The sequence below is a fragment of the Gastrolobium bilobum genome, unplaced genomic scaffold (genome assembly GCF_033153095.1).
Source record: "Gastrolobium bilobum isolate Gb01-03AN ecotype WA unplaced genomic scaffold, APGP_CSIRO_Gbil_v1 utg12170, whole genome shotgun sequence".
Taxonomy (NCBI): Eukaryota; Viridiplantae; Streptophyta; class Magnoliopsida; order Fabales; family Fabaceae; genus Gastrolobium; species Gastrolobium bilobum.
The window spans coordinates 407380-426321 of record NW_026898901.1 but is presented as its reverse complement, the minus strand read 5'-3'; the positions used below and the strand labels follow the sequence as shown (position 1 = coordinate 426321).

General features: G+C 33.3%; 3 protein-coding genes across 3 annotated transcripts; 2 read left to right on the top strand and 1 right to left on the bottom strand.

The window, feature by feature from the left end:
* Positions 1 to 1113: 1113 nt before the first annotated feature.
* LOC133285248 (bZIP transcription factor 53) lies at positions 1114 to 2421 on the bottom strand. Its single transcript, XM_061482458.1, has one exon. It carries the CDS (start codon positions 1923 to 1925, stop codon positions 1494 to 1496), a length of 432 nt encoding a protein of 143 aa, XP_061338442.1. The 5' UTR covers positions 1926 to 2421; the 3' UTR covers positions 1114 to 1493.
* A 5601-nt stretch (positions 2422 to 8022) lies between these two features.
* LOC133285244 (protein MAIN-LIKE 2-like) lies at positions 8023 to 8838 on the top strand. Its single transcript, XM_061482455.1, has 2 exons — positions 8023 to 8303; positions 8421 to 8838. Exons 1-2 carry the CDS (start codon positions 8023 to 8025, stop codon positions 8836 to 8838), a joined length of 699 nt encoding a protein of 232 aa, XP_061338439.1.
* A 1483-nt stretch (positions 8839 to 10321) lies between these two features.
* Positions 10322 to 18366, top strand: LOC133285222 (vacuolar protein sorting-associated protein 51 homolog). The gene is made up of 20 exons (XM_061482425.1): positions 10322 to 10564; positions 10732 to 10871; positions 10965 to 11019; positions 11157 to 11264; positions 11478 to 11576; positions 11685 to 11762; positions 12225 to 12302; positions 12561 to 12683; positions 13709 to 13809; positions 13898 to 13965; positions 14974 to 15047; positions 15198 to 15264; positions 15567 to 15676; positions 15810 to 16079; positions 16194 to 16310; positions 16786 to 16857; positions 16958 to 17008; positions 17223 to 17450; positions 17614 to 17790; positions 17963 to 18366. The coding sequence occupies exons 1-20, from the start codon at positions 10394 to 10396 to the stop codon at positions 18080 to 18082; spliced, it is 2307 nt and encodes a 768-aa protein (XP_061338409.1). The 5' UTR covers positions 10322 to 10393; the 3' UTR covers positions 18083 to 18366.
* Positions 18367 to 18942: the final 576 nt, after the last annotated feature.

Below are 18942 nucleotides of genomic sequence, written 5' to 3'. Positions count from 1 at the left end.
GAAAAAAAAAATTAATTTTGACGTGAGTTTTGGAAAGATAGTTTAAGGACATTGGTGGTTAAGAAATCAATCAACCTGAAGCTGGTTACTTAATATGTTTATGATGCAAATTTTTATATTTTAATAGTTAAACCATAAGGTAGCGTTTGGTTCGAGAGAAATTTTTTTTTACTAGAAAAATGTAATTGATAGGGAAATGGTTGAAAAATGGGTTTGGTAGAAAAATGTAAAAAAAGTTGTTTGGTTGACCGAAATATTACCAGGGAAATTTATTTAAATATGCAAAATCTATGTTCGGGAGAAACTTTACACCTGTTTTTTCACTTTTCCAGTTATCTCAAAATACCACATCTCAAGTGGTATTCTGTAACAGTGAATTTCATCCAAAAATCAATACAAAAGTCATTTTCCCATCTATCCTATTTGCCTAGTATTTTTTGAAAAAACCTGAACCAAATGTGGTATTTTCCAATATCCACTTACACTTTCCAATCAATATCAAAATAAACCTTCAACCAAACACTACCTAAGATACTTCAAGATTCAATGTGCCTGTAAATTTTCTGGTACCATACATGTATTAATTATTATATTTTTAGTGTGTATTTTGATTAGATTATTCTATGTTCAAAACAGCTTACAATAGTTGAGAGAGCTTCTGATAAAAATAATAATTGTTCTTAAATAAAAACTAAAACCAAACAAGCACGAATTTACAATGATAAGAGTTGGGTTAATCATAAATGAACATATGATGGGTGGATAGGTGCATGATCTGAATTTTAACTATGTTAATTACTTAAAGATCAAATTGTTAGGAGTATTCTTTTGTACCTACTAGTTTATTTTGGCATAAATGACCTACTTCGACCGAATCAAAGAGTTGGCGTAGTTGACTTGCACCGAGTAAACCGTTATACCATTTGATAATAAAAAGAAAAGAAAAGATTAATGTTTTAATTCTGTTACCAACAAATTGATCTTAAATATTGGTTTATAAGGAAGTATCTATCTCAAAAACAAATACAAATACCAGTAACAACATATTGATAACGCCCATTATGTATGTTGATGTCATTATACATTATGGAATATTAACTTCGTATAACTAAATAAATTACAAAATACATGGGTTGTACATTATGGAATATTAACTTCGTTTAACTAAATAAATTACACAACACATGGAATACAGCCCATGGCCTAGAAGCTCCGGTGAAGAAACCACTAAATAAAAGCCGATCAAATCACAATTGTATCATGCAATCGAGGGCGGCGAACGACTAAATTCAAGATAACTGAACAAAATTGCACACATAAACAAAACAAGACAACGCCATTAACACAAAACATACACATTACAACAACAACAACAACAACAACAAACAAATATAACATCTTAGCTTCCACACCCACCAGTCCCTCTCTTTATTCACTGATAACATAAGACTAGAAATGCCAGCCCAAAGGAACTAAGGAAACAAGCCTTGTTATCAATGCATTAACATATCTGCGGAGGCCATAATGGGGTGAATTGGATAAGGAATCTGCCAGGGGTTGAGGAGAGAATCTGGTATCAGAGGGATCTCATCGGAGAACACATTAACATCTTCAGCGATCTCAAGGATGGAGTTCAAAAAGCGCAATCGATCAGCGAGTTCCATTGTCTGAACCTTCACGATGTCATTGGCTGCTTCCATCTCCGCGTACTGTTCCTCCTTCACCTTTATGCTCTGAGCTAGCTGCTTATTCTCGCTTTGCAATCTGCTCACTTCGTTGGTTAGGTCTTCCATCTGTTTCTGCTTCCTCATCCGCGATCTCCTCGCCGATTCGCGGTTCGACAGCATCCTCTTCCTCTTCCTCTCGTCCATCTGCGGATCTCCACCTTCCGATCCTGAACTTACAGGACGCTGAGTCGAGGCCATTTCTTTCTCTTCTCAACCGATTTGGAGCAACGAGTTTTTCGATGGATGATTTTCTCAAGATTATGGAAATAAAATTTGCGGATCTAATTTGCTAGAAAACTAAAAAAAAAAACAGAGAGATCAAGGAATTGAGAGGAAGTTCATGAGAACACGTAGAACCAGTAGAGGAACGCAACGGAGAAGGAGTGCAGAAGACGAATTCGACGCATAAGGTTGGCGAGGGTCATAGAAATTCCGTAAACATCGAGGTGTTCTGCAAAAGCCCTGTGCTCTCCACGCAGAAAGAAATCTATTAATCTAACTCAGTCCTAGATTGGAAGAACTGCACTGGCTGAAAACACACAATTTTCCGAAAAGGAGAAGGGAAATCACCGATTGAACAAGAGTTATGAAACAAACAAGAGATTGGGTGAATGGTTTTCTAATAGATGGGTAGGTGAAAAGGTTTATTCGAAGAAGATAAACATGAAAGTGAAGGTCAAGTTTTATAGGGAAAAACAAAAACAAAAGGGAATGGAAACGTGCGACGCTGAACCGGTTTAGGAAATATCAATTGAAAATCTCATCTAATCAAATATTAAAAATTAAAAAATCTATTTTCTAGAGCTTAATTGATACCGCGTCACAGCTGGCGGCAGACTGACGCAAGACAGCTTTTCCCCTCACATGTCCAACTGTTCTCAACTTTCTACGTTTTGATTTTTTTTTCCCCTTCAATTAGAGAGATAAAAAATGTAACTTCTTAAATTATAGACCTTATCTTATGTATTTATGAATGTTCGGGAAACGTATATTTGATTTAAAATGTATAAAGTAGTTATCCAATATATATATATATACATCGAATTGTTTTCAAACGGGACCATTCAATGATGTAAAATATCATAATGGGATACATAATGGGATAAGCCAAATAATTAATAAAATTAAAAGATATACTCGAATTCCAATTAAGAATTCGTCAGAAGTAGGATCTTTAACATCAGTGTTAAATTTAAAATTTGATACTTCATCTGAAAGTCATTAGAACAAAAAAGATCAATGATGTTCTGAGAGTTATTAGAACAAAAAAGATCAATGATGTCACATGCTTATAAATTATAGTCGTTGATCTTTTTTGATCTAATAATTTTAAGATGAAGTGTCAAATTTTAAATTTGACATTAATATCAAAAAACTCTACCTATATATATATATTGTTACGTTTTTTTATTTTATTATTTTTTGAATTGTTTGGTTGTTTAAGCAATGTGTAGTTATTTGAATTTTAACTTTCATAAAGAATAGGTCATAGTTATTAGTAGAGTCTGTCTGGTGCTAGTGGGTAGTTATTTCTAAGGTTGTCTTGTATTATCTAATTAAACCTTGAAGTATTTGAATAAGGAAAAGGTTATAGTTATTATTATTTTTCTTACTACTTGTAACCACCAAATTTTAATCGTTGATTTCTGCCAATCTAACGGTTATAATTTATTGGGTCACACTTATTAATTAATTATTAATTCTAATAAATTATAATCGTTAGATTGGTGAAAATCAACGGTTAAGATTTGGTAGTAATAAGTAGTAAAAAAAAAGTAGTAACTATAACCTCTCCCTTTGAATAAAAATAATCAGAAAAATTATTTGGAAAAAAAAAAAAGAGAAGAGACAAGAGAAGCATATTTTTCTTACTAAGTTTTGGATGGTCCTGGAAGGATTAAAAAAAAAATAGGGATAAAAGAAGAAAGAAAAAAATAATTTGATGAGGGGGAATATCAAATTTTTGTGTGCTCCTAAAGCATATTAAATATTTTCTATTTTTTCTTTTTGATAAATAAAAAATAATAATACTTTTTTTTAGAAACAAGAGAAGAGACCAAAAAAGTATAGATTTGTGTTCAGTTGCTAAACCAAAACAAGCACAACCATATGCCTGTGAAATTCACATGATTTGATTATGTGAAATTTTTGTATCTATTTTTTTTATATATACATTAAATAAATGAGATTCAATTATTATTAATAAAAAAAGAGATAGATACAAAAAGTTTACATGACCTGATCATGTAGAATTTTAACATGAGAGGATTTATTTCCATTATAAATACACTTGAAACTAAGTTTTCCTAACTGATTAAATAAAATAAGGGATCTATTGAATTAGAATTTTAAAAGATTATTTTGATAGATTTTAAAAGAATTAACTTTTCTCCTTATTCACAAAAAAATATATCTAGAAATGTAAAGATTTTAAGGACTTTTGTTATAATCAAGATTTTATAATATTGAATTTTAATAGAATTTATAAAATTCGAAAGGATAATATAGATTTATAAAATTTTAAAAAAATATATGAATTTTAACAACATTCAAATGTGATTCTTAAGAAGGATAATCAAATCAATAATTTATGGAAATTTTCTTTTCTTTTTCTCTTTTTAATAAATGTGGGGTCCACCACTAGTTGAGTCACAACATGAGAATTCAATTCTCATGCAACATGAGAGAATTAAATCCCATAATTTATAGGATTTTATTAATCTCATGTTAAAGGAGATAAGTTATCTCATGTCATAAAGATAAACTTGTGGGCTCCACCAACTGAAAAATAAAAAGAAAAAAAAAGAAAAAGGTGGCACAATTATCGAATGATGTGTAGGAGATAAATTTATCACATGTAACATAAGAGTAGTTTTTCCCTAATTTATATGCATAAAATTCATTAAAACCTTGTCATATATTTCCATGCTATTAGTGTGATGGAGCATGTTATTACATTTAAAAAAATTTATTTCATTTTCATCAATATTTTTTTAAATGTTTATTAAAATTATTATATGAAATTATTTATAATAAATACAAATGTATTTATCCCAATTTAATAGATTATAAAGTGAACAGCTAGCATACGTACTGTGCAATGAGCACGGTTCTTTTTCACATTGTCTTGTCAAACAGTAACTTGCATTCATTATGGTATGAGAATATTTAACATTGTTGAGTAGATGCTCTTTTAACTGAGTGACGAAAGCAAGTTATGCAATAGCAACAATAATTTTTTCCTTGTTATTCAATAAATGAATATTGAAATTTTGTCTCTCATTGTGTGCCTAATATGGTGCATAAAAAGTCTTGAAAAATTTTAATCGACAATATACTTTAAACATGTTTATCGTCAACGTATTATCAGTGCTACGATTATATCAAAAATAAAATAAAATATAACACATCGTTAGAGACGACAAGCACAACCATAAATCATCCGTTAATCATGAAGAAAAATAACATAAGATAAATGCCAAAAACAGAGAAAATATACGAGAGTACAAAAAATATACCTTGGCTTTGAGAAATGGTTAAGGTAGATTGTGAGACATTACAATAAAGAAATCTTAGGGTAGGGTGAGATTGTGAAAGAAACATGCTATTTATACTTCTCACTAAAAAGTCTCATAAAATCCACACTAAAATCGTCATATTTTTATATACCATAAGATTATTTTTCCTTTGTTTAAAATTCTGATTGAATACCACCGAATTTGGACGAACTCTAAAACAATCTTTGAAAATTATAATCGTAAACTATGTGACTTTTTTACAATCTTTTAAAATCATAATTGAATACCAATAATTTTTTTGTACAAAAATATTCCATTAAAATCTCAATCCAATACACGCCATAAGTTGATGTACGTTTGTGTTTTTTTTTAATTTGTAGTTAATTTTTTTCCAAGAGATGGGGGTATAAGTGTATTGGATTAGGATTTAAAAATCTTTTTCGAGATAAAAAATATTATAGATTTTAAAAGAGTATTTAGAAGTGGAAGGACTTTACAGATTTTTTTAAAAGACTTTTTTTAAAATTAAGATTTTATAACATTAGATTTTAAAGGATTTTAATATAATTTATAAGATTTGAAAGGATAATATGGATTTATAAGATTTTAAAAAGAGATAGGATATTGTTACTATCAATTAGTGTTATTACTAATGTTACTACTAGTTTATTTCACTGTTAGATCGATTATATAGATCCAACAATTCTGATTTAACTTTCTAAATTTTTTCTTCTTCTCCCTATATTTAATACTTTATACTTTTTTTTCACCTTGTATGGTTATGATTCCTCATATTTAATGCTTTTCTTCATCAAATATGAAAAATCATAACCATACAAAGGTAAAAATAAATATAATCGTTGGATCAACATAATTGATCTAACAATAAAAAAACTGATGGTGACATTGATAGTAACACTGATTAGTAGTAACAATACCCTATCTGTTCTTATAAACTGGTAGTAACACTAATTAGTAGTAACAATATCCTATCTGTTATTTAAATTGATATTGTTTCATTGATATAAAACGAAAAATAGTTTGAGAGTTTTAGTTCCTCTGTTATTCTTCTACTGTTTTATGTTATTTTTAATACAAAATTACACCTTTTTATGTTAAGAAAAATCGTGACTCATAGATTGAAAAATTATTTTTTACACTTCTAAAAGCTGTCAAAAATCGCTAAAAAATTTGCTAGTTTTTAGATGGATTATATTAGAATCTTGTCTGTTTCTGGGTTATGTTGTGATGAAAATTCCTAGAAAATCTGGTTTTTTGAGCTTTGACGAAGCTCATATGACGGAACTCGGTTTCGAACGGGTCAACATGCCAAAGGAAGAAGAAGACACTGCGATAAAGAAATATCAAGAAACTCTAGGGGTTAGGATGAGATTGTGAGAGAGTCATCCTATTTATATTTTTGATTAAAAAGTCTAACAAAATCCACACCAATAAAAAATCAATTAAAATCATCAAATTTTTGAATAGGACAAGGTTGTTTTTCCTTTGTTTAAAATACTGATTGATTACAAATGAATTTGGCTCTAAAATAATATTATAAAATTCTAATCGAATACCATGTGATATTTTTTTAATTCTTTAAAATCCTAATTGAATACCAATTGTTTTTTTTGTTCAAAAATAGTCCATTAAAATCTTTTGAAATCCCAATCCAATACACCCCCTTAAATAATTTAAAATAATTAAATAAGTTTTTAGAAAGTTAAAACTCGAAAAAAATATAAAATGTTACGCAACAAATATTTAAAAATATTAATAAAACGTACCTGAAATAATTTTTAGATAGACATTTCAATAAGTACTTATACAAAAATGAAATTTCAATGAATCGTGAAAGTTAATTTAGTTAAAAGTTATTAGATAACAAATAGATCATCAATTGAATTCATCTGCGAAAGTAGGCAAAGTAGCGAAAATTCCAAAAATGAATTAACCATCTGGTAAAAAAAATAGATTGTCACTACGAAGGAATTACTGCTAACCCTAGGATTTATTTATTTGCAAATACAATTTCACATAATGAACTCCATTTTCATGTACCATTTTACAATACGACTTACCTAATTCGCAGTTAGCATGTTCTCAATCGTTGTCATTCATCTCCATTTCTACATATCCAACGGTTAACACTAATTCTCCCTTCAAAAGAAGGTGCACCTTAAACGGCAAAAAAATTAAAATAATGTAATTAATTAAAATAATTACGCATTTAATGTTGTTTTATTAAAAATTACACATCTGTTGTACAATGAGACGCTCTCTTTGGGCGTCACATGTGACACCCCAGTGGGGCGTCTCTCTAGAGAAGACGCCCCACTGGGACGTCTCATGTGCAACCTATATATACCCCACTTTCCTTTTTTCACTCCTTACTCATTTACCTCTCTAACCTCTCTCCAACCTCTCTCTAACCGCGGTTCGTAGCGAAGCTCTGCCAACGTAGGTAAGGTCATAATACCTCATATGTATACATTTAAATTACAGTGCTAGTTAGTAATACATGTTAGGATTGATTGTATATTAGAGACTTGGAACATTAGGATAGAGTCACTTAGAAATTTTGTGTCATGCTATGAATGTTGTAATGATATAGTAATATTATTATTACGTAGTTATTATTATTACTGATTTTTAATTATGTATTAGGGTTTAGCATATTAATTAGTGATTTATAAATAGTGTTAGAGACTTTGTAAATTTCGTATGTATGATGTTATTAATGCGGGAGTGCATAACTTTGTAGTTAGTTAAGGATAATGGCTGAGTCATCATCTTCTTCGGGATCTGATTCGGATGTAGAGCCCACCGATCACAGCATGTGGATCATACCTGGACCCTACAGGTGGGAGGTCCTTCGTCAGAGAATGCAGAAAGGTCATATTTCACAGCGAGTGTGGAATACTGAGCATGTAAGAAAGATTAAGACGAGGTGTGGGAAGCCACAAGGGGGCCCACCTACCGGTGCTATTCCACAGGTTGTGGAAGAGTACCTCAGACAGGCGGGTTTCATACATGTTTCAGGATGCAACATATCCAGGTATGTTATTTATGTCGTTTTGTATTTACATAATTAAATAATGTAATTCGTTAACACGTGATAACTGCGTAATTTATCACAGATAGATACATTTTTAATTAGTGCTCTGGTCGAGAGGTGGAGACCAGAGACACATACCTTTCACATGACCCAAGGTGAGATGACGATCACCTTACAAGATGTGGCAGACATCTTGGGCTTGCCGACCGACGGTACTGTCGTCATCGGATCGACCTCTGAGGATTGGCACGCTGCTTGTGCTGGTGTTTTTGGACATGTTCCAGAGGCCGGTGAGTTCCATCATTCTGGCGACCTCCGCATCTCATTCTTGGATCGACATTATACCCGGTGGACTGATCTTGAAGGGAATCATGTTGCCGAGATCTACTTCACAAAAGCTCACATTGCGCGGATGTTGGGGACTTGGTTGCTGGCGGACAAGTCTGGAGGTAGCAATTTTGGTTGTCGGCTTGTCCCGTTGCTAGTGGAGGATTTGAGGACATTGGTCGATTCAGCTGGGGATCTGCAGTTTTGACACACTTGTTCAGGAATTTGTGTGAAGTGACAGATGCCCGTCGAAGCGACATGGGTGGTTGCCATATTCTCCTTCAAATTTGGGCATGGATACGATTCCCACCCATTGCTCCACCCCTTCCTCCTCATCTACAGCCGGGCACACATTATGGATGCCAGTATGATTTATTTACTTCATTTGATTTCGATAATGTATGCTTAATATTGTATGTACTAACTGTATACTTCTTGACTTTGGACGATTATGTATGGTTGATAATGTTTTTGATTGACAGGTTTAATGCTGTACAAAAGTTTAAACCTCATGAGGTCACCCATTATCGGGCAACATTGGACACACTCTGTAGAGATGAGGTTTGGTGTTAGATACTTACGGTGTTGTTATTTGTCCATTGGCCATATTTTCATCGTCATCTTCGTCGTGCATTTCCCAAGTCGGATCATTTTCATCTCCTTCAGAAAAGATACCAACTGGAGACGCATGAGCGGCAGGAGAAGCTGGAAGACGGGGAGAATTTAAATAAACTGACCTCACCGGTATGGGAGCATTCTCCGTTGCAACGATGTCGACATACAACTCTAGAAAATCTGTCCTTGACTGGTTGCAAAATTCTTCCATTGTCATCTCCAAGTCTTCATCGTCAAGCACTTTCAAACTAATGTATTTATCACCTTGCCACACCCTTGTCGTGATCTAAGTGATACATTGGTTGTCTTGAAGACTTAACTTCTGCCTAATTCTCTGATGCAATTCGCCAATGGTTGTGTTGCGTTGGATACGTGTCGGCCTTTTTTCACCTTCGAATATGACACCTCGTCGACCTTCTACCTTTCTACCATTGTAATATAACACAACACGAACAGAATCAGGATTTGAGCTCATTTTTAAATAGAATTACAACTAAAATTCAAATACTAAATTAAAGATAAAGGAATGTTGGTGGAGAAGAGAGATATGAAGAGTGAGAGAAGATGTGTGAATTGAATGGAGGGGGTGAGGAAATATATAGAACACACATGTGACGCAAGTTCTGGGCGTCACATGTGACGCCCCATTGGGGTGTCTCTCCCATGGATAAGACGCCCCAATGGGGCGTCACATGTGACGCCAAAAACTGACGTCACATTGTGCAGTAGATGTGTAATTTTTTACGAAACAATATTAAATGCGTAATTATTTAATTTAAATACAATATTCTAATTTTTTTGCCCACCTTAAACAGTTAAACATTCCCGCTGAAGAAGTACCTCTTTCAAACGGTGCCTAAGATTGAAGGCAAAGAGTTACGCTCGAGGGCAAAACTGAAATCAAATGTTTGGCATGATAAACAAACCGGGCCGGCCCATTTGTTTAGTAAATTGGCCATACCAGTTTTTTTGGATCCAATGGGCCCGATTCCATGGTGGCAAGCAGGCTGAGAGAAAAATCTTCATTCGCCATGGCCATTGCGTTTCCCCAAATCTGAGAATTTCATAGATCGTCATCGGAGTGAGTTGGCTTGGCAATTTGGCATAGCAAATCATAGCAGAGGAAAAAAACAAGAGAAAGAGGGAAAATGGTGGCAGATGAAGTACCAATGGACGACAAAGCAAAGAGGATGAGAGATCTGTTATCAAGTTTCTACTCTCCAGACCCTACCATGTCCTCCGATTCCGGCAACGCCTCCTCCAAGCTCGACGACATCAACTCTACCTCCTTTGATCCAGATCAGTACATGAACATCCTTGTAACCCTCCATGAATCTACCAATATTATTTTTCTCATTTTTTTTGTACTTCAACCAATGAACTACGCTTTTTTGTTTGTGTTGAAACTATTCATTGCTATCGTTTGTGGAAGACGAGTTTGAATTTGGAACACGAAAGATTTTATTAAATGCATTAATTATCGTAGGTGCATAAGTCCAATTTGGAAGGGCTACTCCAACGGCATGTTGAAATGGCAGCTGAAATAAAGAATCTCGACACTGACTTGCAAATGCTAGTCTACGAGAATTACAACAAGTTCATCAGCGCTACAGATACTATAAAGAGGTATACACTATACAGTTAACAAATTCTTAATGCACATTCTGTTTAGAGGGTGGTGTATAAAAGAATGATAATCAATATTTGCTTGTCAAACAGGATGAAGAGTAACATTTCAGGGATGGAGACGAATATGGAACAGCTTCTTGAGAAGGTAACCGTAGCACTCACTTATTCAGTCCAATTTTGAATTTTGTTTTCATTCCGCCAACTTTATTGAAAAGAAGCAAAATGAAGAGAGGGAGATAAAGAGAGTTTGATAGGAATCTATATTTTTTTTCCCCAATGCAGATAATGTCTGTGCAGTCAAGGAGTGACAGTGTTAACACTTCTCTATTTGACAAAAGGGAGCATATTGAGAAGCTGCATCGAACTTGCAATCTTCTTCGTAAAGTTCAGGTATAAAAGCTATCATGCATATTTTTCTTGGCTTCACTTCATTGTTCACTGCAATTTTTGTGTTTCCACATGTCTCTTCTTGTTCAAGTCTTTTTTTTATATAGTTCTTCTATATATATATATATATATATATCATGCATGACAGTTTTAACTTTTCATGATAAATGTCTTTGGAATATGACTTACACACTTTTCATCCTTGTTGAAGAGTAGTTCATATATGATCTACCTGATAGACTTGGCAAGTGCATCAAATCAGAGGCATATGCAGATGCAGTCAGGTTCTACACAGGAGCAACGCCAATTTTTAAGGTTGTGTTTGGCTGATATGGTTTCTAATTCAATCCCTTTATTACTTTTACACAGCATGTTGATCTAGGTCTCAAATGAAATATCTTGGTTTCCCCCCCTCTTTATCAGGCATATGGAGATTCATCATTCCAGGATTGTAAGCAAGCATCTGAAGAAGCAATAGCTATCATAGTAAAAAATTTGCAGGTATAGTGCTTTCACCTTTTCAGGCTCTTTGGACATGGGCCAATCAGCCAAAATGCAAGCCAGGGGACATTGTGGATTTCTTCATTTATTCCTTATTATGTTGACATCATTTTGGTCATGTAAGATCAAATATTATGGATTGTTTAATTGTTAAGTTGTTATTCTGCTGTATCCTACCTCCCTTGTATAAACAACCATATCAGCTAATTACATGGTATGAGGCTCTTGGTAGATAGCTATATGTTATCTTATTTACTTGCTGAATTCATTATAAAATTTGATAGGATTGGCTAATCCTATCCATGCTTTCTAATGCACTCTTCCAAACATGGGTAAAACTTAAAAGATTATGGATCCCTGTTAACTTAAAATCTCAAATATTATGCGGAATAAGTAGTTGATGCTCAAGTTTGTTTTGAAGAAGCTTGTCATTCATGATTTGACATTTTTCTCTCTAACCAGGAGAAGCTATTTTCAGATTCTGAATCAATACAATTGAGAGCTGAGGCTGCAGTGCTGCTTAAGCAGTTGGATTTCCCGGTTTGTACTTTTTTTAATAGCAGAATGACATTTTGTATTTTGTTGTGACATGATGGGATTTTATCAACTAGTAGTTATTTCCTGAACATTTACTAGTAAGGACTGTCCTTATGATGTGAAATCGTGTTCTCTATACGGAGAGTTTTGGGCATCCTTAATGTGCTGTTTCCCTCCCTCTTTACAGAGAGAAATAACATTATTTTTCTCAGGTGTTATCAATTAAGGTCATATGATGGCAGGTTTTCTATTTATTGGCAGGTGGACAATTTGAAGGCAAAGTTACTTGAGAAATTAGAACAATCTATCGCAGACATTCAGCTGAACCCTGAAGAAAATAACAATGCTTCAATGGACCTTTCTCCTTTAGCTTCTGCTCATGAGGTAACTAGTGGCAGAGTAGTATCCTTTTGTTTGATGTCCTCCTCCCTCTCTGGTATTACTATCCTAATTTTGAATACTTAAGATCTATGTAGCACCGCACGGGACACGGGACACGTGACACGTGACACGACACGACACGATACTCCGACACATTAATTCTAAAAAATATTAGATTTCAACACGTTAGGATACGTTTTGATATTAAATAATATTTTTAATTTATGTAGTGGATATTATATTTGATATTCAATAATTTAACAAAAAAATGAAACTAAACTTATAATATTCATCAATTTTGCAAAGAAACATAAGATATCCCAAATATTTATATTAAACTCAATAAAATGGTAATCGTAATCCAACGAATCTACCAGTTGAAACTAAAAACTCAACGCAACGCAACCTTTGGATCTTTTTTTGAATTTCTATAACGCGTGTTAGAGTGTCGGGGAGTGTCGAGAAATGTCGGACACGACACGTCAGAGTTTTTGAAGTGTCGGTGCTTCATAGCTTAAGATGTTAGCAAGAGACCACATTATTGTTACATGTGTATCTTCAAACTCCGTTTCAAGCAAGATATAAATGATTCTGTAAGTAATATGCGACACTGATCAGTACTTTGTGAGATGCCTATCTTAGGTGGTGCATTCTTATAGAAGATAGATTGTTGCACTGTTTGAGAAGATTCATTTATATATGTAGCTCTAAAACTGTTGAGGTTCATGTGATGGAAAGGAATATGTTGACTTGGCTAATAACCAGAAAATAAAGAAGAGAGTAACGATTAGAGTGATGGTTGATTCAGTATCCATGATTAATATGTCAAATTATCTGCCTAGAGAATTGATGAATGGAATATTTATTATTGTAAGATGACTGTTCCAGTTCAATTTAAAATTTTGTTTATTTGTTTTGTTCTGCTATTTAGCCTAATTTACTGTCACTAGTACATATATTTTCTTTGGTATCCGAGGTTATGAGACTAATGAATTAGCATCTGTTTCTGTTCCCATTTCTTAACATAGGAAGCCATTCATGAATTTGTGGAGGCAGTTCGTGCTTTTCGAGTAATATTCCCTGATTCAGAAGGGCAATTGGTTAAACTTGCTCAAGACTTGGTTACTAAGTTAGTATCTTTATGTACAATAGGATGCTTTTTTTTTTTACTGTACATAAAGTTTTCATAATATGTGCACTTCTTTAATGTTTGCTAGGAACTTTGTTATTACCGAGGAATATGTGAAGACACGGATTTTCCCAGGAGATCTAATTGGTGTTCTTGGTAAGTAGTATGACTTTGCTGTTACTTCAGTGTTTTTCCAGTTTCTGGACATGCACTTGATTTATAAAGCCTGATGGCTTTTTACTTTTAGTCTCACCTTGAGTATATGAGCCAACGACCTTTGACTCCTATGTCTGTTATATAATATTTATTTTTTATATGAATTATGGCATTTTCTTGTCCTTTTTTTTATATATGTATATCCAAGGGTAAGGCTGCATACAAGGATTGCCGTCACCCCTACCCTCTCTAGTCTGGGTTTAACGGGGAGTATTTTTTTTTAAAAAAAATGGAAGTTTATTTTTTTTTTAATCATCGAGTGATCCTGTTCTGTTTCTTACTTTTTGTGAATGTACACAAAACCTTTCTTCTCTGGGAATTGCTTTAAAACCTTTCTTCTCTAAGTGCTGACTGTATGCATCCATTCGGTTCTGTTTTGTCTTTCTTGATATCTTCTATTGCAATTCAGTATTAATCATGTCTCTTGGATGCTTATTACAACCATAAGAAGATGCTTATCATTATCTCCGTTTTTTCTGCAGCTATATATGCATCTTATAGATGTTGTGCCATATATGATAAATTAAAAGAGTTTTCTTCTATAATTTATAAATTTAATGCATTGAAACCACTATTTAATCACTAACACAAATGTGTTTTCATGAAATATTTTTAAAATGTTAATGACTGCACTTGCTTTTGTACATCTTGGCAACAATTTATCAAACTGCCAGTTTTCCAAGGCAAAATGAAGATTTATCTTCTGATATTGTGATGGCAAAGGGAAAAGCTAAGTTTCATTTGCCTTGTTCAATAAAATGAAAAAATTTACTTTCTTTTATCAATTGTTCTTTTTACTGTTATCCATGTGCAATTTTCAATATATTTGTGTCCAAGCCATTTTTTTTCTTGAACTTATAACTCTTCTATATGCATATTATTTTAATCGTTAAATCAATTTCATTCTTTTGTGACTTGACTATGGTTTCTTTAAATGAGTAATTACAGGAGTTATCTGGAATGATGTACTCCTCATAGATGAAGTCTTGCCGGAAGCAGCTCTATCTGACCATTCTCTTGAGGTTATCCATCAAAGTTATTTCTCAAATTTGATTCTGATATAAGTTGTAGCTTTTCAAGTCCCCCTTCTCCCTTTATTTTTCAGTATATAGTCATTATGAAGTTCATGTTTTAGAAATAGATTTTCATCAATTAACCATAAATATTTCCAGGCTGCCAAGGTTGTTGTCACCTTGTATGTTAGAAGTGCATTTTCTCATCTTCTGCAAGATATCTCAGGTCAGTTCTATGACTTGTATTCAGAAAATTTATATTAAGTTTCAGCTTGAAGGTTTGAAATATTTACTCTGCCACACTATAGGAGAATCAGGAAATTAAAAATCTCAGTTTGTTGGTTTGCCACAAGGTGACTGCTTGTTTTTTAATCAAAAGCGTACAATGCTGTAAATTATGTTGCCGCTGATCCTTGCTTGTCAACATAACTCGATGTTTAATATATATTCACAAAATTTGATCTAGTGGAAAAATTTAATAGAAAGTTGTTTTCATACCTTTGCTCTGAGTTAGCTTCTGTTTGGTAGATTCCCTCTTAAAGGTCCTGAAAAAGGATGGAGCAGAGCAGTACTCACTCGAAGTTGCTCTTGAAGCTAGCACAAAAGCAGTTCTCCAAGGAGGCATGAACGTTTTGCTGGTAAGCACATTTGTCTGCTTAAACTCATCTGTATAAGGGTATATGTAATTATGTATACTTGTAATACCATTTTTAAGATTTCTGTTATTTCTGTTTTATGTTGTTTCATTTACATTTTATCTGTCTCCTTCAGGACTTCCGCAAAATTTTGGATAATGACTCTGGGATCCTAGTTAGACTAAGAGAGTTGATCATTGACTGGGTTCAAGGAGGATTTCAAGACTTTTTTAGGCAACTTGAGGATCAGTTCATTCTGTTTTCAAGAAGAAATAATTCTGCAGCTATTCTAGTACATGGTTTGGCAGAGGGAGCTCAAGGTGACAAAGCTTTTATTGGCCTTGTCCTAGTGCTGGCTCAATTGTCTGCTTTTATTGAACAAACTGTCATCCCAAAAATCACTGAGGCAAGGATCCCTTAATGGGTTTAGATTTGATTCCTGAAAATGGATCAATTTCGGTGGTTAGATTTCCTTCCATATCCTCACGGTACACCTTAAAATTTTCCTTGTAATCTTCAGGAGATAGCTGCTTCCTTTTCTGGTGGTAGTGTTAGAGGCTATGAATCTGGACCTGCCTTTGTTCCTGGAGAAATCTGTCGAAAATTTCGGTCAGCTGGTGAAAAATTCTTGCACCTGGTATGTTTTCAAGTTCATATTTTCTTTTCAATGGAATTGCAATTTGTATTGAGACACTGACTGTATATTATCTTTGTCTTCATTTCACTCCCTTCCTCATTCTTATTCTTCTATTCCTTAGATAATTCCTACGAGCCTGCTTGGTGTTTTCCAGCTTGATTTTACAATGTTTTGCCAGATAATATTTGTATTTGTTTTGGAGGATATTTAATCTCTATTTATTCTTCGTACCTTTTTTATGTCTTCATCATTAAAAAATGGGGTTAAAATTATCTCCTACATACACATAAAAGTGTATGGGGCCAATGTTTTCTTTTTCTCTCTTTTCCCTTCACATGACCCCACAGGGACCCCATATACTTTTATGTGTGTGTAGGAGATAAATTTATCTCCTACAACATGAGAAATATTAATCTTTTAAAAAATTATCTTCAAGTTAAAGCAGCTTTTACATGTCCTGTTTCATTCTTTTCAGTACATAAATATGAAAACTCAGAGAATATCACTTCTCCTGAAGAAGAGGTTTGCCACACCTAATTGGGTTAAGGTCAGTCTGTAAATGCCCCCTTTTTTTTTCCAAAAAAAAAAAAAACTGTTAAGCATCTTTTAAGAACTTGAATCTGAAATTTTTTCTTTGCTTTGCACAGCATAAGGAGCCAAGAGAAGTTCATATGTTTGTTGATTTATTTCTTCAAGAGGTTGGTATATCTGTATTTTTAAATTAATTACTCTGTTTTCTATGTCTTTTAAGTTGCTTTGAATGGTATTGTAATTGAATATCAGTCTTACTAAATCTTACTTATTTGGAATAACTGAATGAGCATGAAGCGTTATATGTCTTTATTCCATGAACATGTATTGTAATTAATTGAAGCAAAATGGAGGAGAATTTTTACTCTCTTTCTGTTCCAGCTTGAAGTTATTGTCAATGAAGTGAAGCAGATTTTGCCTCAAGGTATACGCAAGCACCGCAGGACTGACAGTAATGGAAGTAGTGCTTCATCAAGGAGCAACCCCTTGCGGGAGGAGAAAATGGTTAGGTCAAATACTCAAAGGGCAAGAAGCCAGCTTTTGGAAACACATCTAGCAAAATTGTTCAAGCAAAAAGTTGAAATTTTCACAAAAGTAGAATATACACAGGTATTGAGCGATAATATTGGTGATTCAAATTTAATTAATTGGTTGCAAGCCGTACTTGCTTTTATATGATTTCATTGATTGCGGATCCCAACTAGTTTGGAAATAATGTGACGATGTTAAATTGGCTGGGGGCCATGATATCATTTTTGCTTAAATACTACAGGAGTCTGTTGTTACAACTACAGTTAAATTGTGCCTTAAAAGTTTACAAGAATTTGTCCGACTCCAGACTTTTAACCGGAGTGGATTCCAGCAAATTCAATTGGATATCCAGTTCCTAAGGATCCCTTTAAGGGAAATAGTTGAAGATGAAGCTGCAATCGACTTCTTGCTTGATGAGGTTGGAAAAAGTCTTACTTTGGGTTCTCATTTTGCATATTGGTGTTATACTTTTATTTCCCATGAGTATATTACCTTTAGTTTTACTGATTTTTTGTTGTAAACTCATACCTCGACCCTAGCTTCTCCCTATGTTCTCTATGCGTATTTGATTTTTGTATTTTTTTTCACAGGTAATTGTTGCTACTGCTGAGCGGTGCCTTGATCCAATTCCATTGGAGCCTCCCATACTGGACAAACTTATACAAGCAAAGTTGGCTAAAACCCGGGAACAAAACACAATCTCTTCTTAAACATTTTGTGGGTGTAGAGGCTATATTGATCATGTCGACTTTTCATATCTTCTCTAGAAACCGTAATTTCCTTGTATGTGTTTTAATATGTATATTCAATATTGAGTATATAAAGAAGAGCTGAAGAGAAGGATGTGTTTGTTGTATTTGTCATCTCTCTAGAATTAGTTATGGTTTTGGCAGTTGATAGTCAACTTGTTTCCTGTTTGTTCACTTTGTAAATCTCTTGTAACATGTCACATTACCGTATTGTTATTTGTAGAAGTATTGAAACTCGAGAAAGTTATATCCATTCATAACTCGAGAGCTCATTTCTATCCATGCATGAATTAGTGCCGTACTCTGGAATTTTTTTATGATGGGAAGAAAATAAAAGATATTATATTATAAATAAAAGTACTTATAATATGATTTTATTTTATTTTTTTTCCCACGAGAGCTATGTGGTTGGGTTGGAAGATAGGGTTTTCTTTTTTTAATTTAGGGAGAGAATAACTATTAAGATTAATAGTTTATTATTATTATTATAAAAATATATTATACCTAGAGTAATTAAAAAAAAAAAAAAGGTTTAGGGAGGGCAGTTGTCAACCTTGGCCCCTCACTTGGGTCCGCCCCTTAGCATGATGGTTATGTCTCAATAATATTACAAATCTGCAATCAGCTTTTGACATTTTTTGTTGTTGTTGATACAAGTGGAAATTAAATACATATTCTAATACAAATTATTTAAGTCTTTCATCTCTAGACCAAATCTAGTGGCTTAGCTCATAATATTTTAATTAGATTCAAATGTATATATTGATATTCGAGCATAGTCTCAATCTTGATCTCGTTATCGTCGAGAATGGTCTCAAATT

Coding starts and splice junctions, on each gene's coding strand:
- LOC133285244 (XM_061482455.1), top strand. CDS start 8,023: ATGGCTGAGTCATCATCTTCTTCGGGATCTGATTCGGATGTAGAGCCC. Junction 8,304..8,420: donor TCAGGATGCAACATATCCAG/GTATGTTATTTA, acceptor TCTGGTCGAGAG/GTGGAGACCAGAGACACATA.
- LOC133285222 (XM_061482425.1), top strand. CDS start 10,394: ATGGTGGCAGATGAAGTACCAATGGACGACAAAGCAAAGAGGATGAGA. Junction 16,080..16,193: donor TCATCCCAAAAATCACTGAG/GCAAGGATCCCT, acceptor TGTAATCTTCAG/GAGATAGCTGCTTCCTTTTC. Junction 17,451..17,613: donor CAAAAGTAGAATATACACAG/GTATTGAGCGAT, acceptor TAAATACTACAG/GAGTCTGTTGTTACAACTAC.
- LOC133285248 (XM_061482458.1), bottom strand. CDS start 1,925: ATGGCCTCGACTCAGCGTCCTGTAAGTTCAGGATCGGAAGGTGGAGAT.